At 51.0% G+C, this 27,649-nt stretch overlaps 2 protein-coding genes across 3 annotated transcripts in view; one reads left to right on the forward strand and one right to left on the reverse strand.

The window, feature by feature from the left end:
- Positions 1-1,585: 1,585 nt before the first annotated feature.
- tmem134 (transmembrane protein 134) lies at positions 1,586-25,046 on the reverse strand. Of its 2 annotated transcripts, none has more exons than XM_085975883.1 (7): positions 24,784-25,046; positions 11,604-11,835; positions 9,863-9,918; positions 8,954-9,046; positions 8,025-8,101; positions 2,094-2,138; positions 1,586-1,969 (listed from the first exon to the last, which is right to left on the reverse strand). In XM_085975883.1, the coding sequence occupies exons 2-7, from the start codon at positions 11,775-11,777 to the stop codon at positions 1,899-1,901; spliced, it is 516 nt and encodes a 171-aa protein (XP_085832009.1). In that variant the 5' UTR covers positions 11,778-11,835; positions 24,784-25,046; the 3' UTR covers positions 1,586-1,898. The 2 variants fall into 2 exon arrangements, with proteins under 2 accessions (XP_085832009.1, XP_085832008.1); XM_085975882.1 differs by lacking the exon at positions 24,784-25,046 and adding an exon at positions 12,326-12,429.
- Positions 25,047-25,118: 72 nt separating this feature from the next.
- The window catches only part of LOC147092217 (ankyrin repeat domain-containing protein 13D-like), a 46,006-nt gene continuing 43,475 nt past the window's right edge, over positions 25,119-27,649 (forward strand). The window contains exon 1 of the mRNA XM_085975573.1: positions 25,119-25,468. Within this exon, the coding sequence (XP_085831699.1) occupies positions 25,250-25,468 (219 nt within the window). The 5' untranslated portion in view covers positions 25,119-25,249. The remainder of the gene's footprint in view (positions 25,469-27,649) is intronic.

The raw sequence follows: 27,649 nt of genomic DNA on the forward strand, positions 1-27,649 counted from the left end.
CTGTATTCTCTAGAGTTTAGAAGAATGAGAGATGATCTCATTAAAACATATAGGCCTAGAAATTCGGTGGAGGCCCAAACGAGGCGCCAAGCTCGCCTGGGCGCTGGAATTACCGCTGCGAACGGAGCCGTTGCGCCCGCCGGAAATTCAGCTTGAGCGCCCCTCTTGGGGGCGCTGAAACTGAATATCGCAGCGCAACGTGCCGCAGCGCCACACTGCAGGCCTTCCGCCCCTTCTTAAGGGGGAGGGGCCTGCACCAGCGCGATGACCGATCGCGAGTGCCGGCGAAAGAGCCCGGCGCCGAGGTGAAGTGCCGGGGATCTCGGGACACAGCCGGCACTGCCCGGGGGCAGGGAGGGGGGGGGGGCGGGATCAGGAGGTCAGGGACGGAGGTGCTGGCAGGCGGCCACCGAAAAAAATGGCCGCCCCGCACCTCCACCTTAATTTGCGCCACTACCGCCACAGGTAGGCCCCGTGAACCGGGCGCGATTTGCGAACGGCGTTACAGAGGCGGGCGCTAGCAAATATCGCAATCGGGGCGCTGCGCACACCGATGACGTCATCGGTGGCGGCGCAGCGCTACAGGCTAACGTCGCCATTCGCGCCCCGCTAAATATCGCGGGAGGCGTGGCCAGTGGCGCTAAAGCCACTGAGTGCCCTCTTGAGGCGCTAACTGGTGGCGCAGCCCACCGAATTTCTAGGCCATAAAATTCTTACAGGGCTTGACAGGGTAGATGCAGGGAGGATGTTTCCCCTGGCTGGGGAGTCTAGAACCAGGGGTCACAGTCTCAGAATAAGGGGTCGGCCATTTAGGACTGAGATGAGGAGGAATTTCTTCACTCAGAGGGCGGTGAATCTTTGGAATTCTCTACCCCAGGGGGCTGTGGGGGCTCAGTCGTTGAGTATATTCAAGGCTGAGATCGATAGATTTTTGAATATTAAAGGAATCAAGTGATATGGGGATAGTGCAGGGAAGTGGAGATGAGGTCGATGATCAGCCATGATCTTATTGAATGACAGAGCAGGCTCGAGGGGCCGAAAGGCCGACTCCTGCTCCTATTTCTTCTGTTTTTGTGTACAGATTAAGTAGCATGTGAGCACACTGTATACTAGAAACATAGAAACATAGAAGATAGGAGCAGGAGTAGGCCATTCGGCCCCTCGAGCCTGCTCCGCCATTCAATGAGATCATGGCTGATCATCCAAACTCAGTACCCTGTCCCTGCCTTCTCCCCATATCCCTTGATCCCTTTAGCCTTAAGAAATATATCTGACTCCTTCTTGAATATATTTAATGAATTGGCCTCAACTGCCTTCTGTGGTAGAGAATTCCACAGGTTCACCACTCTCTGGGTGAAGAAATTCCTCCTCATCTCAGTCCTAAATGGCTTATCCCTTATCCTTAGACTGTGACCCCTGGTTCTGGACTCCCCCGCCATCGGGAACATCCTTCCTGCATCTAGTCTGTCTAGTCCTGTTAGAATTTTATAAGTTTCAATGAGATCCTCTCTCATTCTTCTAAACTCCAGCGAATATAAGCCCAATCGACACAATCTCTCCTCATACGTCATTCCTGCCACCCCAGGTACCAGCCTGGTGAATCTTCGCTGCACTCCTTCCATGGCAAGAACGTCCTTCCTCAGATACTGAGGGAGAGCGAGTGTCCAGATTAACCAGTGCGATCGTAGGATATACTGAGACAGACACCGAGGCGCGCAGAGAGAGAGAGAAACAGAAAGAGAGAGAGAGACAGAAAAAGAGAGAGACAGAGAGAGAAAAACAGAGAGAGACAGACAGAAAAAGAGAGAAACAGAAAAAAAGAGAGAGACAGAGAGAGAGACAGAGTGAGAAAGACAGAGAGAGAGAGTGTACAGATTAACCAGCCCACCGACCACGGTTTAAATCGCAGACTCACCACCCGGGATCAGCAACAGGAATCCTGGAACAAAGAATATCGCACTGGACACACCTACAGGGAATGAGAGAGAGAACAGACTGTAATATAACATGACTGACAGGCAGGACTGGGGGGTACCCCGGGGAAAGGGACAGTGACTGGGGGGAACCCCTCTCCATCCACTTCCTGAACTCACCTGAGCTTGGATTAACCTGTAGTCCCACTCCAACCAGTACAAGCCCTGAAACAGAGAGAGAGAGAGAAATTAAACAAGGAATCCAGTGATCACATGTCCCCAATCATCTGCCCCCTCCCAATCAACTCCCCCTCAATTATGCCTCGAGAGAGAGAGAGAGAGAGAGAGAGAGAGAGACTGAGAGACACCAGTCAGTGTACAGATATCTCCCTGAGGGAGAGAGACTGAGAGACACCAGTCAGTGTACAGACATCTCCCTGAGGGAGAGGGACTGAGAGACACCAGTCAGTGTACAGATATCTCCCTGAGAGAGAGGGACTGAGAGACACCAGTCAGTGAACAGATATCTCCCTGAGGGAGAGGGACGTAGAGACACCAGTCAATGTACAGATATCTCCCTGAGAGAGAGGGACTGAGAGACACCAGTCAGTGTACAGATATCTCCCTGAGAGAGAGGGGCTGAGAGACACCAGTCAGTGTACAGATATCTCCCTGAGAGAGAAGGACTAAGAGACACCAGTCAGTGTACAGATATCTCCCTGAGGGAGAGGGGACTGAGAGACACCAGTCAGTGTACAGATATCTCCCTGAGAGAGAGGGACTGAGAGACACCAGTCAGTGTACAGATATCTCCCCGAGAGAGAGGGACTGAGAGACATCAGTCTTGTGTCTTAATGCAAGGAGCATCCGTAATAAGGTGGATGAATTAGCAGCGCAAATAGAGGTAAATGAATATGATATGATTGGGATTGCGGAAACATGGCTCCAGGGGGACCAAGGCTGGGAACTCAACATCCAGGGGTATTCAATATTCAGGAAAGATAGGCAAAAAGGAAAAGGAGGTGGGGTAGCATTGCTGGTTAAAGAGGGGATTAACACAATTGTAAGGAAGGATATTAGCTCTGATGATGTGGAATCTGTATGGGTAGAACTGAGAAATACCAAGGGGCAGAAAACGTTAGTGGGAGTGGTATATAGACCTCCAAACAGTAATGCGGAGGTTGGGGATGGCATTAAAAGGGAAATTAGAGAAGCGTGCCATAAGGGCACAGCAGTCATCATGGGTGACTTTAATTTACATATAGATTGGGCCAACCAAATTAGTAACAATACTGTGGAGGAGGAATTCCTGGAGTGTATACGGGATGGTTTCCTGGACCAATATGTCGAGGAACCAACTAGGGATCAGGCCATCTTAGACTAGGTATTATGCAATGAGAAATGATTAATTAGCAATCTTGTTGTGCGAGGCCCCTTGGGTCGGAGCGATCATAATATGATAGAATTCTTCATTAAAATGGAGAGTGAAGTAGTTGACTCAGAGACTGTCCTGAATTTAAACAAAGGGAACTATGATGGTCTGAGACGCGAGTTGGGTAGGATTGATTGGAGAATGTCACTCAAAGGGTTGACAGTGGATAGGCAATGGCAAACATTCAAAGATCGCATGGATGAACTACAGAATTTGTTTATCCCAGTTTGGCATAAAAATAAATCAAAAAAGGTGATTCAACCGTGGCTAACAAGGGAAATTAGGGATAACATAAGATCCAAAGAGAGGGCATATAAATTGGCCAAAAAAAGCAGCAAACCTGAGGATTGGAAGCAGTTTAGGATTTAGCAAAGGAGGACAAAGGGATTAATTAAGAGGGGGGAAATAGATTATGAAAGAAAGCTTGCAGGGAACATAAAAACTGACTGTAAAAGCTTTTATAGATATGTGAAGAGAAAAAGATTGGTGAAGTCAAGCGAAGGTCCCTTACAGTCAGAATCAGGGGAATTTATAATGGGGAACAAAGAAATGGCTGACCAATTACATAAATTTTTTGGTTCTGTCTTCACAAAGGAGGACACAAATAACCTCCCAGAGATGTCGGGGAACATAGGGTCTGATGAAAGGGAGGAAATGAAAGAAATCAGTATTTGTAGGGAAATGGTGTTGGGGAAGTTAACAGGATTGAAGGCCGATAAATCCCCAGGGCCTGATAATCTACATCCTAGGGTACTTAAGGAAGTGGCCCTGGAGATAGTAGATGCATTGCTAGTCATCTTCCAGAACTCGATAGACTCTGGAACAGTACCCATGGATTGGAGGGTAGCTAATGTTACCCCACTATTCAAAAAAGGTGGTAGAGAAAAAGCGGGGAATTATAGACCGGTAAGCCTGACATCGGTAGTGGGGAAAATGCTAGAGTCCATTATAAAAGATGTAACAGCAGAGCACTTGGGAAGCAGTGACAGGATCGGACAAAGTCAACATGGATTTACAAAAGGTAAATCATGCTTGACTAATCTATTGGAGTTTTTTGAGGATGTAACTGGTAAAATATATAAGGGAGAACCAGTGGATGTGGTGTATTTGGACTTTCAGAAGGCTTTCGATAAGGTCCCACATAAGAGATTAGCGTGCAAAATTAAGGCACATGGGATTGGGGGCAAGGTATTGACTTGGATAGAGAACTGGTTGGCAGATAGAAAGCAAAGAGTTGGAATAAACGGGTCATTTTCCGAGTGGCAATCAGTGACTAGTGGGGGAGGGTATGCAAGGATCGGTCCTAGGACCCCAGCTGTTCACAATATATATTAATGATCTGGACGAGGGAATTGGATGTAATATCTCCAAATTTGCAGACACAAAGCTGGGTGGGAGGGTATGCTGTGAGGAGGATGTCATGAAAATCCAGTACGATTTGGACAGGTTGGGTGATTGGGCAGAAACATGGCAAATGCACAAAAATGTGGATAAATGTGAGGTTATCCACTTTGGTGGCAAAAACAGGAAGGCAGATTATTATCTGAATGGCAATAGATTGGGAGAAGGGGAAGTGCAACGAGACCTGGGTGTTCTTGTGCACCAGTCGCTGAAGGTAAGCATGCAGGTGCAGCAGGCGGTTAAGGCGGCAAATGGTATGTTGGCCTTCGTAGCGAGAGGGTTTGAGTACAGGAACAAAGATGTCTTGCTGCAGTTGTACAGGGCTTTGGTGAGACTGCACCTTGAGTAATCTGATGAAATAACTCAGTGTTCTGGATTGTCTGTTGTTGTACTTGTTCATGTCTGGAATGTTTTACAGGTGTAACCACGAATGTTCCTCCCTAGCTCCGCCTTTATGGATCCTCCTGATTGGTGTGAGTCTTATTTATAAGAGCTGGGTTTTACTCATAAGGGCTGGGTCGGTGATGAATGATGGTTGCCCTGTGTTAACTTGATGCCAAGATTCTTACTTAATAAAAGCCTTTAGTTTTAAGTTTTAACCTCATGGATTCAGGCAGTTATTTGGCACATCAAGTATTGTGTGCAGTTTTGGTCACCTTATCTGAGGAAGGATGTTCTTGCCATGGAGGGAGTGCAGCGAAGATTCACCAGGCTGATACCTGGGATGGCAGGAATGACGTATGAGGAGAGATTGTGTCGATTGGGCTTATACTCACTGGAGTTTAGAAGATTGAGAGGGGATCTCATCGAAACCTATAAAATTCTGTCAGGCCTGGACAGACTAGATGCTGGAAGGATGTTCCCGATGGCCGGGGAGTCCAGAACCAGGGGTCATAGTCTAAGGATAAGGGGTAAGCCATTTAGGACAGAGATGAGGAGGAATTTCTTCACCCAGAGAGTGGTGAACCTGTGGAATTCTCTGCCACAGAGGGCGGTGGAGGCCAGTTCATTAAATATATTCAAGAAGGAGTTGGATATATTTCTTAATGCTAAAGGGATCAAGGGATATGAGGAGAAGGCAGGGACAGGGTACTGAATTTGAATGATCAGCCATGATCGCATTGAATGGCGGAGCAGGCTCGAGGGGCCGAATGGCCGACTCCTGCTCCTATCTTCTATGTTTCTATGTCAGTGTACAGATATCTCCACGAGAGAGAGAGGGAGTGAGAGACATCAGTTCCAGGAACCCTGGCTGATTTCCCCTCTCTCTAACCCAGGGGTCACTGGACAGTGATCAGGAGCAGGAACCCTGGCTGATTTCCCCACTTTCTATTCCAGGGCTCACTGGACAGTGATCAGGAGCAGGAACCCTGGCTGATTTCCCCTCTCTCTAACCCAGGGGTCACTGGACAGTGATCAGGAGCAGGAACCCTGGCTGATTTCCCCTCTCTTTCTAACCCAGGGGTCACTGGACAGTGATCAGGAGCAGGAACCCTGGCTGATTTCCCCTCTCTCTAACCCAGGGGTCACTGGGCAGTGATCAGGAGCAGGAACCCTGGCTGATTTCCTCTCTCTCTAACCCAGGGGTCACTGGACAGTGATCAGAAGCAGGAACCCGGGCTGATTTCCTCTCTCTCTAACCCAGGGGTCACTGGGCAGTGATCAGGAGCAGGAACCCTGGCTGTTTTCCCCTCTCTTTCTAACCCAGGGGTCACTGGACAGTGATCAGGAGCAGGAACCCTGGCTGATTTCCTCTCTCTCTAACCCAGGGGTCACTGGACAGTGATCAGGAGCAGGAACCCTGGCTGATTTCCCCTCTATCTCTAACCCAGGGGTCACTGGACAGTGATCAGGAGCAGGAACCCTGGCTGATTTCCCCTCTCTCTAACCCAGGGGTCACTGGACAGTGATCAGGAGCAGGAACCCTGGCTGATTTCCTCTCTCTCTAACCCAGGGGTCACTGGACAGTGATCAGGAGCAGGAACCCTGGCTGTTTTCACCTCTCTCTCTAACCCAGGGGTCACTGGACAGTGATCAGGAGCAGGAACCCTGGCTGATTTCCCCTCTCTCTAACCCAGGGGTCACTGGACAGTGATCAGGAGCAGGAACCCTGGCTGATTTCCCCTCTCTCTAACCCAGGGGTCACTGGACAGTGATCAGGAGCAGGAACCCTGGCTGATTTCCTCTCTCTCTAACCCAGGGGTCACTGGACAGTGATCAGGAGGAGGAACCCTGGCTGATTTCACCTCTCTCTCGAACCCAGGGGTCACTGGACAGTGATCAGGAGCAGGAACCCTGGCTGATTTACCCTCTCTCTAACCCAGGGGTCACTGGGCAGTGATCAGGAGCAGGAACCCTGGCTGTTTTCCCCTCTCTTTAACCCAGGGGTCACTGGACAGTGATCAGGAGCAGGAACCCTGGCTGATTTCACCTCTCTCTCGAACCCAGGGGTCACTGGACAGTGATCAGGAGCAGGAACCCTGGCTGATTTACCCTCTCTCTAACCCAGGGGTCACTGGGCAGTGATCAGGAGCAGGAACCCTGGCTGATTTCCTCTCTCTCTCTAACCCCAGGGTCACTGGACAGTGATCAGGAGCAGGAACCCTGGCTGATTTACCCTCTCTCTAACCCAGGGGTCACTGGACAGTGATCAGGAGCAGGAACCTTGGCTGATTTCCCCTCTCTCTCTAACCCAGGGGTCACTGGACAGTGATCAGGAGCAGGAACCCTGGCTGATTTCCACTGTCTCTAACCCAGGGGTCACTGGACAGTGATCAGGAGCAGGAACCCTGGCTGATTTCCCCTCTCTCTAACCCAGGGGTCACTGGGCAGTGATCAGGAGCAGGGACCCTGGCTGATTTCCCCTCTCTCTAACCCAGGGGTCACTGGACAGTGATCAGGAGCAGGAACCCTGGCTGATTTCCTCTCTCTCTAACCCAGGGGTCACTGGACAGTGATCAGGAGCAGGAACCCTGGCTGATTTCCCCTCTCTCTAACCCAGGGGTCACTGGACAGTGATCAGGAGCAGGAACCCTGGCTGATTTCCTCTCTCTCTAACCCAGGGGTCACTGGACAGTGATCAGGAGCAGGAACCCTGGCTGATTTCCACTCTCTCTAACCCAGGGGTCACTGGACAGTGATCAGGAGCAGGAACCCTGGCTGATTTCCTCTCTCTCTAACCCAGGGGTCACTGGACAGTGATCAGGAGCAGGAACCTGGGATCTTTCGGCTCAGTGCATGTGCCTCAGTACCACAGTGAGCGCGACGCAAGTCCTCACCAAATCCCACAATGAGCAGCACGAAACAGGCGACCACCATCTTTTTGTTCTTCTGTATCAAGGGATGCCTTGTCCAGCTGTTCAAGAGAAGGTGGGACAAGAAAGTGTTTGGTGTTTGGACAAGATGTTAAACATAGAAACATACTGTAGAAACATAGAAGATAGGAGCAGGAGTCGGCCATTCGGCCCCTCGAGCCTGTTCCGCCATTCAATGCGATCATGGCTGATCATCCAAACTCAGTACCCTGTCCCTGCCTTCTCCCCATATCCCTTGATCCCTTTAGCATTAAGAAATATATCCAACTCCTTCTTGAATATATTTAATGAATTGGCCTCAACTGCCTTCTGTGGTAGAGAATTCCACAGGTTCACCACTCTCTGGGTGAAGAAATTCCTCCTCATCTCAGTCCTAAATGGCTTACCCCTTATCCTTAGACTGTGACCCCTGGTTCTGGACTCCCCCGACCATCGGGAACATCCTTCCTGCATCTAGTCTGTCCAGTCCTGTCAGAATTTTATAAGTTTCAATGAGATCCCATTGGTCAGAGTCACTCCTCCCACCTCTCAGATCCCCACTCCTCTAAGATGTCTCCCGCCTCCCAGACGCCACTCCTCCCGGTCCCAGATGCCCCTCCTCCCGGTCCCAGACGCCCCGCCTCCCGGACCCAGACGCCCCTCCTCCCGGACCCAGACGCCCCTCCTCCCGGACCCAGACGCCCCTCCTCCCGGACCCAGACGTTAATCACTTGGGGGTCCAGCACATTATGTCGATCAGGTCTGTCCCTGGACCATGAACTTGCCGAGCTGTTGGACTGAAGACGGGACCGAGCGAGGCTGACCTGAGACACTGGGGACCGAGCGAGGCTGACCTGAGACACTGGGGACCGAGCGAGGCTGACCTGAGACACTGGGGACCGAGCGAGGCTGACCTGAGACACTGCTGGTAGGATTGCTGGGTGGTGTTACTGATCGTGCCGAACGACCACTGGGAGCATTGTGTCGAGCGGCGGCCATAGTCCGAGCTGTGGGGAAAGAGGAGGAAGGGTTAATGCAGGGCGCCATCGCGACTGACCTTCGACCCCCCCCCGCTCGAACCAGCCTCCTACTCGGACACGACCCCTGCTCGGACACGACCCCTGCTCGGACCCACCTCTTCCCTTCGCTCCCCTGTTCGGACACGGTCCCTACCCTTTGACCCCTGTTCGGTCGCGCACCTCCCCGTTGACCCCTGCTCGGACCCCCCCCTGCCCTTTGAACCCTGCTCGCACAAGCCCTCTCCCCTTCGACCCCCCCCGGCTTGGACACGACCCCTTCCCTTCAACCCCCTGCTCAGACACGACCCCTCCCCTTCGACCCCCTGCTCAGACACGCCTCCTCCCCTTGGACACGCCCTTTCCCCTTCGACCCCCTGCTCGGACACGCCCTCTCCCCTTCGACCCCCTGCTCGGACACGACCCCTCCCCTTTGACACCCCCTGCTCAGAGACGCCCCCTCCCCTTCGACCCCCTGCTTTGACACGACCCCTCCCCTTCGCCCTCCTGCTCGGACACGACCCCTCACCTTTGACACCCCCTGCTCAGACACGCCCCCTCCCCTTCGACCCCCTGCTCAGACACGCCCCCTCCCCTTCGACCCCCTGCTTTGACACGACCCCTCCCCTTCGACCCCCTGCTCGGACACAACCCCTCCCCTTTGACACCCCCTGCTCAGACATGCCCCCTCCCCTTTGCTCGGACATGAACCATCCCCTTTGACCCACGCCCCTCAGACACACCCCACCCAGCTCGGTCTCGCCCACTGCCCTCCGACCCCCGCCAAGTGGGAACGCGGTTCCATACCGGATTTTGTTGGTAGGATTCCCGTTCGTCTCCAACCCATCATAGTTTTCCAAATTCTGCAAAAGTCCGAGGGACAGAGGCTCAGTCACACGTCATCTCTCTCCCCCCTCCTCTCTCTCCCCCTCCCTCTCTCTCCATCCCTCCCCCCTTTCTCTCCCTCCCCCTCTCTCCCTCGCTCCCCCCTCTCTCTCTCTCTCCCTCCCCCCTCTCTCTCTCTCCCCCCTCCCTCCCTCCCCCCCCACTCCCTCCCTCTCCCCCACCTCCCTCTCCCCTCCCCCTCCCTCTCTCTCCCCCCTCCCTCCCTCTCTACCTCCCCCTCTCTCTCTCACTCCCCCCTCTCCCTCCCTCCTCCCTCCCCCTCCCCCCTTCCCTCTCCCTCCCTCCCCCTCCCCCCCTTCCCTCCCTCCCCTTCCCTCTCTCTCCCTCCCCCCCTCCCCCCCTTCCCTCCCTCCCCTTCCCTCTCTCTCCCTCCCCCCCTCCCCCCTCGCTCTCTCCCTCCCCCCTCTCTCCCTCCCCCCTCGCTCTCTCCTTCCCCCCTCTCCCTCCCCCCTCTCTCACTCCCTCCCTCCCCCTTTCTCTCCCTCCCTCCCCCCTCTCTCTCCCTCCCCCCCCTCTCTCTCCCTCCCCCCCTCTCTCTCCCTCCCCCCCTCCCCCCCTCTCTCTCCCTCCCCCCCTCTCCCTCCCCCCCTCTCTCCCTCCCTCCTCTCTCTCCCTCCCCCCCTTCTCTCCCCCTCTCTCACTCCCTCCCTCCCCTCTCTCTCCCCCTCTCTCACTCCCCCCCTCCCCTCTCCCCCTCTCTCACTCCCTCCCTCCCCCTCTCTCTCCCTCCCCCCCTCTCCCTCCCCCTCTCTCTCCCTCCCCCCCTCTCCCTCCCCCTCTCTCTCCCTCCCCCCCTCTCTCCCTCCCCCTCTCTCTCCCTCCCCCTCTCTCTCCCTCCCTCCCCTCCCCTCTCTCCCTCCCTCCTCTCTCCCTCCTCTCTCTCTCCCCCCTCCCTCCCTCCCCTCCTCCCTACCCCCCTCTCCCTTCCCCCCCTCTCTCCCTCCTCCTCCCCTACCCTCCCTCCCCCTCTCCCTCCCCCTCTCTCTCTCTCACTCCCCCCTCTCCCTCCCTCCTCCCTCCCCCTCCCCCCCTTCCCTCTCCCTCCCTCCCCCTCCCCCCCTTCCCTCCCTCCCCTTCCCTCTCTCTCCCTCCCTCCCCCCTCGCTCTCTCCCTCCCCCCTCTCTCCCTCCCCCCCCTCGCTCTCTCCTTCCCCCCTCTCCCTCCCCCCTCTCACTCCCTCCCTCCCCCCTCTCTCTCCCTCCCCCCCCCTCTCTCTCCCTCCCCCCCTCCCCCCTCTCTCTCCCTCCCCCCCTCTCTCCCTCCCTCCTCTCTCTCCCTCCCCCCCTTCTCTCCCCCTCTCTCACTCCCTCCCTCCCCTCTCTCTCCCCCCTCTCTCACTCCCCCCTCTCCCCCTCTCTCACTCCCTCCCTCCCCCTCTCTCTCCCTCCCCCCCTCTCTCCCTCCCCCCTCTCTCCCTCCCCCCTCTCTCTCCCTCCCCCCTCTCTCTCCCTCCCCCTCTCTCTCCCTCCCTCCCTCCCCTCTCTCCCTCCCTCCTCTCTCCCTCCTCTCTCCCTCCCCCCCTCCCTCCCTCCCCTCCCTCCTCCCTACCCCCCTCTCCCTTCCCCCCCTCTCTCCCTCCTCCTCCCTACCCTCCCTCCCCCTCTCCCTCCCCTACCCTCCCTCCCCCTCTCCCTTCCATTACCTGATATTTCAGGGACGACTCCCTCGCACTCTGCTCCGCACCCTCACCCTTGCCCAGACCCAGGTTGCTCCTCCGTTCGAAGCTGAGGCTCCCGAAGCGGGTCCCGCTCTCTCCGTCCTCGGGAGTCATCTCAAAGGCATCGTCGATGGTGAATTTGTGGCTGTTGGAGGTCATGTCCTGGATCAGCTGGGTCCAGCTCAGACCCCGAGCCTCACAAACGGTCCACTCGGAACTGCCAACAGAGGCGGGGAAACTTTCAAAGCTGGTTCATAACTTGAGCTAGAGACCCCAAAACTGGGATCAGACAGAATCCCTGCTCTCCAGACTGTGGGTTTAAAGGGAGAGGTCATTCACTCCAGCCCTTAACCTCCTTCTTTGCCAGTTAAATGTTTACTGAGTTCCTCAGTTGGTTAAACGTTTCCCCAGTGGGATTATCCCCTTCGGTGAACTCTCTCTCTCCAATTCGCAAACTCTTTCTCTTTGTTTACTGACCTCTTCTGTCGACTTAGTAAACTTTGTGTACATTAACTTTTTTTGCTCCCTTTAGTAAACTTTACTGAAGTAACTTTTTTGGCTGACTTTTTCGGTTTACTAACTTTTCTAAGTATACAAACTTTTCTAATGTGACTAACTTTTCTAAGGATACAAACTTTTCTAATGTGACTAACTTTTCTAAGGATACAAACTTTTCTAAGTTCACAAACTTTTCTAAGTCCACTAACTTTTCTCTCGCTCTGTTCAGTGAACTGTTCTGTCCAGTAACTCTCCTCTCCCTGCTTAGTGAACTTTTCTCTGCACTGACGTTCCTCTCTCTGTTCAGTGACCTTTTCCCAGATTTATACAAACTCCTCCCAGCTTTCTTGCTTCCAAGCTCAGATCACAAGGGAACTTTTTTATTTCCCTTTCGCTGCAGGCAGATTCATCGAGCACCGACCCAATGGATCCCAGGCTTCCTGCTCGATGGACAGATGGCATAGATCTTAAAGGGGTAGCGTCGATTTGATCCCCTCCACACTGAGGGACTTTTGAAAACCACTTCCCGCAGCCGAATAGTAAATGATTGGAATTGGAATTGTTCTCTTTCGTCTCAATCTTTTCAAAATGTTTCTTTACAACAACAACTTGTATTTATATAGCACCTTTACCATAGTAAAACGTCCCAAGGTGCTTCACGGGAGTATCTTAAGACAACAAATTTGACACCGAACCACATAAGGAGAAATGAGGACAGATGACTAAAAGCTGGGTCAAAGAGGGAGGTTTTAAGGAGCGTCTTAAAGGAGGAGAGGCGGAGAGGTTTAGGGAGGGAATTCCAGAGCTCGGGGCCCAGGCAGCCGAAGCCACGGCCGCCAATGGTGGAGCGATTATAATCAGGGATGCTCAAGAGGGCAGACTTAGAGGACAACAGATATCTCGGGAGGTTGTAGGGTCTGGAGAAGGTTACAGAGATAGGGAGGGTTGTAGGGGCTGGAGTAGGTTACAGAGATAGGGAGTGTTGTAGGGGCTGGAGGAGGTTACAGAGATAGGGAGGGTTGTAGGGGCTGGAGGAGGTTACAGAGATAGGGAGGGTTGTAGGGGCTGGAGTAGGTTACAGAGATAGGGAGGGTTGTAGGGGCTGGAGGAGGTTACAGAGATAGGGAGGGTTGTAGGGCTGGAGGAGGTTACAGAGATAGAGAGGGTTGTAGGGCTGGAGGAGGTTACAGAGATAGGAAGGGTTGTAGGGGCTGGAGGAGGTTACAGAGTTAGGGAGGGTTGTAGGGGCTGGAGGAGGTTACAGAGATAGGGAGGGTTGTAGGAGGTTACAGAGATAGGGAGGGTTGTAGGGGCTGGAGGAGGTTACAGAGATAGGGAGGGTTGTAGGGGCTGGAGGAGGTTACAGAGATAGGGAGGGTTGTAGGGCTGGAGGAGGTTACAGAGATAGGAAGGGTTGTAGGGGCTGGAGGAGGTTACAGAGATAGGGAGGGTTGTAGGGGCTGGAGGAGGTTACAGAGATAAGGAGGGTTGTAGGGGCTGGAGGAGGTTACAGAGATAGGGAGGGGTGTAGGGGCTGGAGAATGTTACAGAGATAGGGAGGGTTGTAGGGGCTGGAGGAGGTTACAGAGATAGGGAGGGGTGTAGGGGCTGGAGAATGTTACAGAGATAGGGAGGGTTGTAGGGCTGGAGGAGGTTACTATTAAATCCGTGAATCTTAACGTATGGTGTTCTTCAATAAATAGACGGAGACTGCAGATCAAAAATCAACAGGTGTTTACTGGATGAGGGTAGTCTAATAACTAACAGTACAGATGCCTGCTCAAGGCTTATATACAGGTGCGGTCACTGCCGGTACTACAGTATGCAGGAGCTGTAAAAGCAGTTCTCTCTTAAAGGTACATACACTACAATTCCTCCCCCTTTAGATTAACAGTACCATAACATTCAAGTAACAGTTAACACTTTTAACATGCACAGTAACTGAAATAGTCCATTTATAGATTCAGTCTTTGGGGCGGCTTCCTGATCCTCTCTCGATAGCGCCTTTCCTGAGTGTCTTGTTCTTGGTGCGGAGGCGATTCTGGCCCCCTGTCGTTGGTTAGTTTCTGTTTCTGGGGTAGATGCTACCGGTATGTCGGGTTCATCACCAGGTACGCTAGACATGGGGTTGACTCGTTCCTGTGACGCTAGGATCTAGTCGACATGGCGTCTCACAATGTTCTCCCCGACATCCACTGTGTACATTAGTGGCCCCTGCCATGTGCATATCGTTCCGGGTTGCCATTTCTCTGTTCGGTAGTCGCGGGCCAAGACTGGTTGTCCTACATTGAAGCTCCTTGTCGGCTTCTCATTGATGTGCTGGAATTGCTTATTCTCAACATTTCTTCGCACATTTGGTCTGAGCAAATCCAGACGAGATCTCAACCTTCGGTTAAAGAACATCATGGCCGGGGTCTGGTTGGTAACTGCATGTGTCGCATTTCTGTAGGCTAACAGGAAATTGTCCACCTTATGCTGCAGTGGAATGTCGTCATTGCACATGGCCCTTACTGCCTTTTTAAAGGTTTGTACGAACCTCTCAGCCAATCCATTTGTGGCTGGATGATATGGGGCGGATGTGTAATGCCTTACCCCATTCCTTCTCATAAATTTCTGAAACTCTTTGGACACAAACTGTGGTCCGTTAGCAGAGCAAATCTGCTCTGGCAAGCCGTTCCTGGCAAATATGGTCCGTAGGACTGCAATCATTTTCTCCGTAGTGGTGGAGGACATTTTGATCACTTCAGGCCATTTCGAGTGCGCATCCACTGCTATTAAGAACATTGAGTCCATAAATGGACCAGCAAAATCAATATGCACCCATTGCCATGGAGAGGAGGGCCACTCCCATGGGTGTAGAGGGGCATGTGGTGGTGCATTTTGGACCTTCTGGCATCCTGAGCAGCTCTTTGTTAGGTCCTCGATTTGTTGATCAATTCCTGGCCACCACACATAAGCCCTAGCAAGGCTTTTCATTTTCACCCCTCCCAGATAACCTTCGTGAAGCTCATTGGGCACTCTCTCCCTTAACTTGGGTGGAATTACCACTCGGGATCCACACATCACTGTCCCCTGGCATACTGACAGCTGTTCTCTTCTGGATGAGAATGCTGGCAACAGTGAGTCGCCATGTGTTGGCCATCCCTTCACCGTCAAATCATATACCCGAGACAGTGTCGGATAATTTCGGGTCTCCTTCTCTATATCCGCGTTAGTTACTGGCAAGCGTTCAATTATCGACGAATAAAATATTTCGACAGGGTCCACTGCTGGTGCTTCCTCCGCAGTAGGCAGTGGCAGGCGTGATAGCCCATCAGCGTTTCCATGCTGTTTCGTGCCCTTATACTCTATTTCATATTGGTTCGCCCCTAGAAAAAGGGACCATCTTTGTAGCCGTTGCGCAGTCATCACCGGAACGCCCTTCTTTGGATTAAAGATGGAGACAAGTGGTTGGTGGTCAGTCAGCAAGGTGAACTTCTGCCCGTGCAGATAGTGGTTGAACTTTTTTACTCCCCATACTAGGCTGAGGGCCTCCCTGTCAATCTGGGCATAGTTGCGCTCGGCTGAGGTTAGTGACCGAGACGCAAAGGCTACTGGCCTCTCCAACCCGTCTGGGAATTTGTGCGACAGCACCACTCCAATACCATAGGGTGATGCATCACACGCCAACCGAATTGGTAGTGCTGGGTTGAAATGGGCCAACACTGTAGTGATCAATAGCATGTCATTCTATAGTGGACACTAGGTGGAGCAGTAGAGCTGTATATAGCTGTATGTATAAGACTACACTGCCCAGCTATATATATTAAGACTACATTACCCATGAGGCTAGGCTACCCACAAGGCAGCAGTCAAGATGGAAGCCTCTACAAGATGCTGTACAAGTCCACATGTGCTCAATAAAATAAAATAACTAGCAAAAGCTAGCTGTGTTCACAATAAGAATGTCTATTTATTAATGAACATAATAATACCAGGGTGGTGAAGATCTGCTGAAAATTGTGAAAAGCGACATGGAGAATTTGAAGACACCAGAGCGTTTGAAACTCACAGAAAAAATAGACTACAATTGGCAGACTTTTAAACAGCAATTCGAACTCTACATTGCAGCCATCAGATTCGGTATGAAGCCAGACGCAAGGAAGATAGCGTTGCTGCTTACGGTTGCAGGCCCACAGGCGATAGAGGTATTTAATACATTTGTATTTAATCCAGCAGAGAACAGAGACAAATTAGACGATGTGCTACAGAAATTTGATGCACATTGTTCTCCCAAAAAGAATGAGACGTATGAAAGATACATCTTCCGTTCTTGGACACAGCAACAAAATGAGACTTTTGATAGCTTTATAACTGATCTGAAACTGAAAGCACAGACATGTAATTTCTCTGAGCTCAAAGCATCCATGATTCGTGACCAGATTGTGTTTGGTATTCATGATAAAAAAGTCAGGGAACATCTGTTGAGAGAAACCGAACTAAATTTGGAAAATGCGGTGAAAATATGCCAAGCCAGCGAGCTAGCTCGAAATCACGCGAAGCCTTTCAGTGAAATCAATAATGATGCGAATGTAATGAGTGATAATGCTGCTGTCGGTGCTGTGTCCTACAAGGGGAAGAAACGTGGGCAGAACAGAAATGAAAAGCAATCGGAGGATGAAATTTTTAATTGTAAACACTGTGGTTACAAACACCAGTTAAGACAATGCCCAGCGTTTGGAAAAATGTGCACAAAGTGTAATGGAAAGAATCACTTTGCCAAACAATGCTTTTCAAAAGTAAAAACGACGAAAGGGCAACGAGTTAATGTGATTGAGGACACTGATTTAAGTGAGACATTTTTTGTAGGCATGGTGTCATGTGACGATATCAAAAAAGATACAGAAAATGTGCAGCCCTCAGAAATAGACAATGCTGAACATAAAGTTAATGCAGTAAAAGAGGACAAATGGATGATCCCACTGCAGGTAAATGGAGCATTAGTTACATTGAAACTGGACACTGGGGCAAAAGCAAACTTAATCAGTATGAGTGACATTAACAATATGAAAGAAAAGCCCAAAATACAGAAAAAGTCAGTACTACTGAAGGACTATAATGGACAGAAAATAGATAGCTTAGGTGTGTGCAGACTTAAAGTGACAGTCAAAGACAAAGTGCATCATCTCATGTTTTCTGTTGTGGCTGAAGGACTTGATTCACTACTGGGTGACAAAGCTTGTGAGGACTTAGAACTGGTCAAGAGAGTCTACCGTATAAACTGTGCCATAAGCAGACCAGATGACTCGGTGGATTCTGTAGTGAATAATTTCCAGGATGTGTTCAAAGGATTTGGAGTTCTACCATTCACTTACAAGATCCAGCTAAAGGAGGATGCTCAGCCAGTGGTACATGCTCCACGAAGAGTTCCAGCACCCCTGCGTGACCGGCTCAAGAATGAACTGGACAGAATGACCACACTAGGAGTCATCAGGAAAGTCGAAGAGCCAACAGACTGGGTTAACTCCATGGTATGTGTAAAGAAAAAGAACAATGATCTAAGAATATGCATGGATCCAAAGGACTTAAATGCAAACATAAAACGTGAACACTACCAGATTCCCAAGCGAGAAGAAATCACCAGTGAAATGTCAGGTGCCAGATACTTCACAAAGCTCGATGCCTCACAAGGATTTTGGCAACTAAAACTGGATGAAGAGAGCACCAAATACTGTACCTTCAACACACCATTTGGCAGGTATTGTTTCCTCAGAATGCCTTTCGGGATAATATCTGCATCTGAAATCTTTCATAGAGCGATGGAACACATAATTGAAGGTCTGGAAGGAGTTTGGGTCTATGTTGATGACATCATCATCTGGGGCTCCACACTGAAAGAACACAATGAGAGACTGACTAAAGTGCTACAGAGCATACGCCGGAATGGACTGAAGCTCAACAAAGCCAAGTGTCAGTTTGGCGTCCAGGAAGTCACTTTCCTAGGAGATAATCTATCTGGTAAAGGAATAGAGCCAGATATGGAAAAAGTAAACGCCATACTCAAAATGCCCCGACCCACTGACAAAAAAGGAGTGCTACGCATCATGGGGATGATAAACTTCATTGGAAAGTTCATTCCTAACTTGTCAGCCAAGACAGCCTGTCTGCGAGACCTGCTACATAAAACAAATGAGTTCGCATGGACAGAAAAACATGAACAAGAGTGGATAAACCTCAAAACAGTGCTGACAACCACACCTGTACTCACCTTCTTTGACACAACCAAAAGAATCAAAGTGTCAACGGATGCATCAAAAGATGACCTAGGTGCAGTCTTGCTACAAGCAGAGGGTGAAGATTGGAAGCCTGTTGCCTATGCCTCCAGGTCTATGACTGATACTGAGTGTCGATACGCCCAGATTGAAAAGGAATGTCTCGGCTTGGTAGTTGGACTAGAAAAGTTTCATGGCTACATATATGGACTTCCCACCTTCACAGTTGAGACAGACCACAGCCCTCTGGTTGCCATCATAAAAAAGAACCTGAATGAGATGTCTCCAAGGATTCAACGACTCATGATGAAGCTGCAAAGATATGACTTTGAACTGATCTACACACCAAGCAAATACATAGTGTTAGCAGATGCACTATCCCGAGCACCCACAATGAGTCATGTGAGCTCTACTGAAGAAGACGTGGATATTCATGTGAGTATGGTCATTGCTGCGCTGCTCGTGTCAGACACAAAATCAAAGCAAATAGCAGAAGAAACAGTAAAAGATACTGTATTACAAACAGTAATAGGGAACATTCATCATGGTTGGCCAAAAGGTTCCTGTCCAAAACACTATCACATCAGGTCAGAATTGAGTGTCGCAAGTGGACTATTACTAAAACAGAACAGAATAGTCATTCCACAGGCTCTACGTCAAGATATGCTCAAAAGGATTCATGAGGGACACCTCGGAATTGAAAAATGCAAAAGGAGAGCAAGAGACACTGTTTATTGGCCTGGCATAAATAAGGACATTGAGAACATGATAGGCAAATGTGAGACAGGTCAGAAACACCAAAACAAACAAGCAAAGGAACCAATGATAGTAGCTGACATACCAACAGCAGCATGGCAAAAGGTTGGTATGGACCTTTTTCATTTAAATGGTAAAGACTATCTAATAGTGATTGACTACTATTCTAACTATCCTGAGATGGCGCTGCTCTCAAGCACCACAGCAAGCAGTGTCATAATGCATGTGAAATCCATCTTCGCCAGACATGGAATTCCCAGGATTGCCGTTAGCGACAATGGTCCGTGCTTCAACTGTAAGGAGTGGCAACAGTTTGCAGCATATTATGACTTTCAGCACATCACATCCAGTCCTTTGTATGCTCAGTCAAATGGTAAGGTAGAGAAAGGTGTTCAAGTTCTCAAGCAGCTACTGAAGAAAGCGACAGAAAGTAAGTCTGATCCTTATCTCGCCCTGCTGAGCTACCGAGCCTCACCTTTAGACTGTGGTACTTCACCTGCTGAACTACTAATGGGTCGCAAGTTGCGCACCACGCTACTCTGTTGTGCAAAAGAACAGCAAAGTGAGGAACTGAGACAGAGACTTCAACTGTTAAAGCTGAAACAGAAATCATACTATGACAAGTCATCCAAAACTCTAAAACCATTGACAAAGGATGATGTTGTCAGGATTGAGGATCCAGATGCATGGAACAGGAAAGCTACAGTTCTTGAGGAAGTAGGACCAAGGTCATACACTGTTAGAACTGAGGAAGGACAGATTCGCAGGAGGAACCGCCGTTCCCTCCTAAAAACACAAGAGACTATTCAAGACCAGATTGATGACAATGCCGCAACTGAATCTTGTCATTCACCGCCAGAACAATCTCATGAAGACACATCAGACTTACCCGTGTTGAGAAGATCCACACGTGAAGTAAAAGAGCCTGATTGTACTCAAAGATTAAGTCTAATGTAAAGCTTTGAAAATGTGTTGACTGTTTTGAAAATGTTTCTGTTTATAGAGCACTAACAAAAGTGTTACTGATATTATCTTTATTGTTTTCTTGAAAGTTGATTGATATTGATTTTGTTAAACCTCAAAGAAAGGGGGATGTAGTGATCAATAACATGTCATTCTATAGTGGACGCTAGGTGGAGCCGTAGAACTGTATATAGCTGTATGTATAAGACTACACTACCCAGCTATATATTATATTAAGACTACATTACCCATGAGGCTAGGCTACCCACAAGGCAGCAGTCAAGATGGAAGCCTCTACAAGATGCTGTACAAGTCCACATGTGCTCAATAAAATAACTAGCAAAAGCTAGCTGTGTTCATAATAAGAATGTCTATTTATTAATGAACATAACAAACACCTCTTTTGATGTGATCAATTCTTTGCACTTCTGGAAAGCTCGTTTACATTCGTCATTCCACTTCCATGGTACCCCCGTCTGCAGAAGGGTGTTCAGTGGGTGTAATACTGTAGACAAATTTGGTAAGAACTTATGGTAGTAGTTCACCAGCCCGAGGAACGACCTCAGTTGTGACACATTTTCCGGTGCTGGAGCCTTGACTACTGCCTCAATCTTCTCAGGGGACTTATGTAACCCCTCTTCATCAATAACGTGGCCACAATACGAGATCTGCTTCTGGAAAAACTCGCATTTGTGGTGATTAGCTCATAGCCCATATTCCTTCAATCTAGTGAGCACCTGCTCCAGGTTGGCAAGGTGATCACTGTCATTTTTGCCCGTGACCAGGATGTCGTCCAAATAACACTGTGTTCCTGGAATCCCTTGCAGGACTTGATCCATTGCCCTTTGCCAAATAGCCGGAGCCGATGCTACCCCGAACACCAGCCGGTTGCATTGGTAGAGACCTTTGTGAGTGTTTATCGTGAGGTATTGTTTCGAGGCTTCTTCTACCTCCATTTGCAGGTACGCCTGGGCCAGATCAATCTTAGTGAAGCGTTTTCCTCCAGATAGCGAGGCGAAAATATATTCAATCCGCGGAAGCGGATATTGTACCGTGTGAAGGACTGGGTTCACTGTCACCTTAAAGTCCCCACAGATACGAACCTTCTTTGGTTCCCCAGGCGTATTACTCAACGACCTCTTCATTACAGGAACGATGGGTGTAGCCCACTCGCTCCAGTCTACTTTGGACAGTACTCCAGAACGTTCCAACCCTTCCAGCTCTGCTTCGACGGCTGGGCGGATCGCATAAGGCACCGGTCTGGCCTTAAAAAACTTTGGGCTTGCATTTTCCTCTACTTTAATCATCGCTGTTATGCCTTTTAGTGTTCCGAGTCCCTCCTGGAACACTTCTTGTGCGTCAGTTAGCATTTTTGACAGTCGGCCAGGTGTGACGTCGTCATCCTTTTTGGCCTCTACCGTCAGTGCCTGTATGGAATGCCAATCTAATTGTATCTTCCGGATCCATTCACGTCCTAGTAGTGGTGGTCCTCCATCTGGCAATACACATAGGTCCATTTTTGGTATTTCCTGGCCGTTGTATATCACGTTCACCCTTATTTTTCCTTTGGGGTAGACTTTTTGCCCCGTGTACGTCTTCAAGACAATCTCTGAAGCTCTCAAAGGGTATATGTGAGAATAGCCGCTTGTAGTCCCTTCGGTTTATGACCGTTAGGGCTGATCCTGTGTCCAATTCCATTTTCACTTGGACTCCGTCTATCTTGAGCGTGACCCAGATAGTCTGGTGATCCTCTATTTTGATTACATTATGTAGTTTCAGACAACCCAGCTCCTTGCTTCCGGAGTCTGTATCACTTTTCTGTTCGTCTGAACTATTCTCCGTCACCTTATGTACCTTTTTCTAGTTCTCCTGTGGAGATGTCTTACTGCTGGTTTTCTTCCCCGACCTGCAGACTCTTGCTATGTGTCCTGCTTTTCCGCACTGTCTGCACACTTGGTCCTTGAACCAACAATCCTTCTGGTCGTGTGTTGTTCTGCCGCAGCAATAACACTTCCCTGCTCCATATGACATTTCATTGGTGCCATATTCTTGCGGTCTCCGTTGTATCTCTGCAGCGCCCCGTGCGGCTGCTTCGTGTGATACTGCCATGCTGAAAGCCTTGTCCAGCGTAAGATCCTTTTCTGATGGAAGCCGTTTCTGGGTTCCGTTTCTGGGTTCCTTCACTTTGAAGCCCACACACAAACTTGTCCCTTAACGTATCTGCTAGTCCCATTCCAAACTGGCAGTGTTTCGATAGCTTGCGCAGTTCCGTTAGATACTCAGCATTACTTTTGTCTTTATGCTGGTTCCTTTTGTGAAACTTAAATCTTTCTGCTTTCAGCAGCGGTGTGGGGTTTAAGTGGTCCTGTAGGATTTCCACTATGTTTTCGAAATCCTTATCCACTGGCTTCTCTGGGGTTATTAGGTTTCGCAGTAAGTCATACGTTTTTGCACCCATGGAATTCAACAAAACCATGCTTTCCTGGCATCTGGCAATTCATTCGCCTTGCAGTACACCTCAATGCGTTCCACATATGTCGCCCAATCTTCAACTTCATTGTCAAACGCTGTGACACTGCTACTCTTCGGCATCCCTGGGTGTGGTTAGACTGGTTCAAAATGGCTTCTCCCGCGCTTCCCTTTCTTCCCGCGCTCGTCCTTCTTCTCCGCTGCGGCTTCAAAAATGGCGTCTCCCGCGCTTTTCTTCCCCCGCGGACGCTGCTCAGCCCTTGAGCCCTGGCTGCGCTCTGCGCGTTTTCCTGTGCGCCTCTCTCGTTGCCGCCGCTCGGTCCTGAACCCCATCTGTGCTTTACCCTCTCTCTCTTTTTGTTTTCCGTCGACGCCACTCAGTCTTCAACCCCCGGCTGCGCCCTGTGCGCTTTACCCTCTCTCTTACCCCGTCGACGCTGCTCGGCCTTTTCTGTGCCATCGGTCGGCTCCAGCCGCCGCTGTCCAGGAAGGGTCTGCGCTGTACCTGTTGCCAGCCTGTTGCTGGATCGTCGTGGCTGGAGAACCAAGCCCAGCTCTCAACAGCCTCCCCTGCGATGCTCACTCTCTGCCGGATGACTGGGCGGTTGCTCGTGGTCGACGCCCGTGCTTCTGGCCTCGACTTTCTTCCACTGTCCTCCAGGAGCGAATCCTTGGGAGGAAATGCAGAGTTGCAGGTAGGTTCGAATCGACCTCGTCGCCACTATTAAATCCGTGAATCTTAAGGTATGGTGTTCACAGAATCACAGAAACCCCACAGTTCTTCAAAAAATAGACGGAGCCTGCAGATCAACAATCAACAGGTGTTTACTGGATGAGGGAAGTCTAAAAACTAACAGTACAGATGCCTGCTCAGGGCTTATATACAGGTGTGGTCACTGCCGGTAGAACAGTATACAGGAGCTGTAAAAGTAGTTCTCTCTTAAAGGTACATACACTACAGTTACAGAGATAGGGAGGGTTGTACGGGCTGGAGGAGGTTACAGAGATAGGGAGGGTTGCAGGGATGAAGGAGGTTACAGAGGTAGTGAGTGTTGTAGGGCTGGAGGAGGTTACAGAGATAGGGAGGGTTGTAGGGGCTGGAGGAGGTTATAGAGATAGGGAGGGTTGTAGGGGCTGGAGGAGGTTACAGAGAAAGGGAGGGTTGTAGGGGCTGGAGGAGGTTACAGAGATAGGGAGGGTTGTAGGGGCTGGAGGAGGTTACAGAGATAGGGAGGGTTGTAGGGGCTGGAGGAGGTTACAGAGATAGGGAGGGTTGTAGGGGCTGGAGGAGGTTACAGAGATAGGGAGGGTTGTAGGGGCTGGAGGAGGTTACAGAGATAGGGAGGGTTGTAAGGGCTGGAGGAGATTACAGAGATAGGGAGGGTTGTAGGGGCTGGAGGAGGTTACAGAGATAGGGAGGGTTGTAGGGGCTGGAGGAGGTTACAGAGATAGGGAGGGTTGTAAGGGCTGGAGGAGGTTACAGAGATAGGGATTGTTGTAGGGCTGGAGGAGGTTACAGAGATAGGGAGGGTTGTAGGGCTGGAGGAGGTTACAGAGATCGGGAGGGTTGTAGGGGCTGGAGGAGGTTACAGAGATAGGGAGGGTTGTAGGGGCTGGAGGAGGTTACAGAGATAGGGAGTGTTGTAGGGGCTGGAGGAGGTTACAGAGATAGGCAGGGTTGTAGGGGCTGGAGGAGGTTACAGAGATAGGGAGTGTTGTAGGGGCTGGAGGAGGTTACAGAGATAGGGAGGGTTGTAGGGGCTGGAGGAGGTTACAGAGATAGGGAGGGTTGTAGGAGGTTACAGAGATAGGGAGGGTTGTAGGAGGTTACAGAGATAGGGAGGGTTGTAGGAGGTTACAGAGATAGGGAGGGTTGTAGGAGGTTACAGAGATAGGGAGGGTTGTAGGAGGTTACAGAGATAGGGAGGGTTGTAGGAGGTTACAGAGATAGGGAGGGTTGTAGGGGCTGGAGGAGGTTACAGAGATAGGGAGGGTTGTAGGGGCTGGAGGAGGTTACAGAGATAGGGAGGGTTGTCGGGACTGGAAGAGCTTTTTTTGCCCCACAACAAGATGGCGGTCACGAATATGCGCCTGCGCAGTTTGCTTTCGCCCCTCAACAAAATGGCGGCATCGAAACTACGCATGCGCAACTTGCTTTCGCCCCTCAACAAGATGGCAGCCGCGAAAGGGACGCATGCGCCGATCTCCCTCAGCAATAATACTCCCACCTTAAAAGAGCGTTTTAGTTTTTTTGTTTTTCTTCTTTTGTCCCATGGAGAGATGCGACGCCAGCGAAAATATTTTGGGGGCGTTGTTTCGTTGTTGTCTGAGGGTGGGGTCGTCACCTATGACCCCTGATCTCTCACCTCCTCTACATTATTTGGCTAACCGGCCTCGCAAGAATAGTTCATTCTTTTATACAGAAATCCGTGTGAGAGGCCGACGGGCCGGGCGAGCGGTCGCTGCCGCAGGAATCTCCTCTCCTTCTGGTTATAAATTGAAAAAGGTGGGAGGAAGGTTGAGGGTGAACCGGAAGCTGGTTGCTGATCCCGCCCACACATCCGGCGGATGTGGATCTACCACTTCCGGCCGCGACCCCGGAAGTGCCGGCTGCAGTCGGGGAGGGAGGTCGCACTGGAGCAGCCTCCAATGGGCAGCCAGTCTGTGCTGATCTATGCTGATTTATGCTGATTTATGCGGGAGCTGGCCCCTCCCCCTTCCTCCACTGCTCCTCCTCTTCCTCCTCCCCCCTCTCCTCCCATTGGCTCGGACACCCACCGCCCCCGGGGCGCCATGACCGACTGCCTGGACCGGGACCCGGACCGGGACCGCGACCCGCTCCGCTTCCCCCTCCACCTCCTCGTCTGGCACAACCGCTACCAGGAACTGGAGGCCGCGCTGCAGGCCGGACAGGTAATGGCCAGCGGGCTGGGTGGGCAGTCACGGGCCTATGGAAACGGTCACGGGCTGGTGTAAACGGTTACGGGCCTATGGAAACGGTCACGGGCTGGTGTAAACGGTTACGGGCCTATGGAAACGGTCACGGGCTGGTGTAAACGGTCACGGGTTGATGTAAACAGTCGCGGGCCTATGTAAACCGTCACCGGTTGATGTAAACAGTCGCGGGCCTATGTAAACATTCACGGGTTAATGTAAACGGTCACAGGCCTATGTAAGCCATCACGTGCCTATGTAAGCAATCACGTGCCTATGTAAGCAATCACCTGCCTATGTAAACAATCACAAGCCTGTGTAAATGGTCACGGGCCTTTGTAAATGGTCACGGGTCTGTCTAAACTGAGGAAGGATGTTCTTGCCATGGAAGGAGTTCAGCGAAGATTCACCAGACTGATACCTGGGATGGCAGGAATGACGTATGAGGAGAGATTGGGTCGATTGGGCTTGTACTCACTGGAGTTTAGAAGAATGAGAGGGGATCTCATTGAAACTTATCAAATTCTAACAGGACTAGACAGACTAGATGCAGGAAGGATGTTCCCGATGGTCAGGGAATCCAGAACCAGGGTGAACCTGTGGAATTCTCTACCACAGAAGGTAGTTGAGGCCAATTCATTAAATATATTCAAGATGGAGTTAGATATATTTCTTAAGGCTAAAGGGATCAAGGGGTATGGGGAGAAAGCAGGGACAGGGTACTGAATTTGGATGATCAGCCATGATCGCATTGAATGGCAAAGCAGGCTCGAGGGGCTGAATGGCCTACTCCTGCTCCTGTCTTCTATGTTTCTATGTCAAACACTGACTTTTCACCCTCCGGGTGCTGCTTGGAGGTTGAGGGGGAGAGGGGTCAGACCCACGGTCGCGGGCCCATGTTAAAGGTCGCGAGCCCGTGTAAACAATCACGAGCCTGTGTAAACAATCACGAGCCTGTGTAAACAATCGCGAGCCCGTGTTAAAGGTCGCGAGCCCGTGTAAACGGCCGCCGGCCCGTGTATTCGGCCGCCGGCCCGTGTAAACGGTCGCGGGTCCGTGTAAACGGTCGCGGGTCCGTGTAAACGGTCGCGGGCCTGTGTAAACAGCCGCGGGCCTGTGTAAACCGTCGCGGGCCTGTGTAAACGGTCGCTGGCCTGTGTAAGTGGCCACGGGCTTGTGTAAAAAATCACGAGCCTGTGTAAACAGCCACGTTCTTGTGTACACAATTGCGAGCCCGTGTAAACGATCGCCGGCCCGTGTAAACAATCGCGAGCCCGTGTAAACAACAGTGAGCACGTGTAAACAATCGCGAGCCCGTGTTACAGGTCGCGAGCCCGTGTAAAGGGGCGCGGACCTGTGTAAAATGTCGCGGGCCTGTGTAAACAATCTCTGGTCTGTGTAAACGGTTGTGGGCCTGCGTAAGCAGTCACGAGCCTGTGTTATCAGTCACGGGTTGATGTAAAGGGTCGCGGACCTCTGTAAACGATAACGGTCTTGTGTAAACGGTCGCGGGCCTGTGTAAACATTCACGGGCCTGTGTAAACGGTCGCGGGCCTGTGTAAACATTCACGGGCCTGTGTAAACGGTCACGAGCCCGTGTTAAAGGTCGCGAGCCCGTTTAAACAATCACAAGCCCATGTAAACAATCGCGAGCCCGTGTTAAAGGTCGCGAGCCCGTGTAAATGGCCGCGGGCCCGTGTAAACAGCCGCCGGCCCGTGTAAACGGTCGCGGGCCCGTGTAAACGGCCGCGGGCCTGCGTAAACGGTCGCTGGCCTGTGTAAACGGTAGCGGGCCTGTGTAAACAATCACGAGCCTGTGTAAACAGTCACGTTCTTGTGTAAACAATCGCGAGCCCGTGTAAACGATCGCCGGCCCGTGTAAACAATCGCGAGCCCGTGTAAACAACAGTGAGCACGTGTAAACAATCGCGAGCCCGTGTTAAAGGTCGCGAGCCCGTGTAAACAATCGCGGGCCTGTGTAAAGGGGCGCGGACCTGTGTAAAATGTCGCGGGCCTGTGTAAACAATCTCTGGTCTGTGTAAACAGCTGTGGGCCTGCGTAAGCAGTCACGAGCCTGTGTTATCAGTCATGGGTTGATGTAAAGGGACGCGGACCTCTGTAAACAATAACGGTCTTGTGTAAACGGTCACGGGCCTGTGT

The sequence above is a fragment of the Somniosus microcephalus genome, unplaced genomic scaffold (genome assembly GCF_052327205.1).
Source record: "Somniosus microcephalus isolate GS21.2 unplaced genomic scaffold, FLI_Smic_1.0 unresolved_chr2, whole genome shotgun sequence".
NCBI lineage: Eukaryota > Metazoa > Chordata > Chondrichthyes > Squaliformes > Somniosidae > Somniosus > Somniosus microcephalus.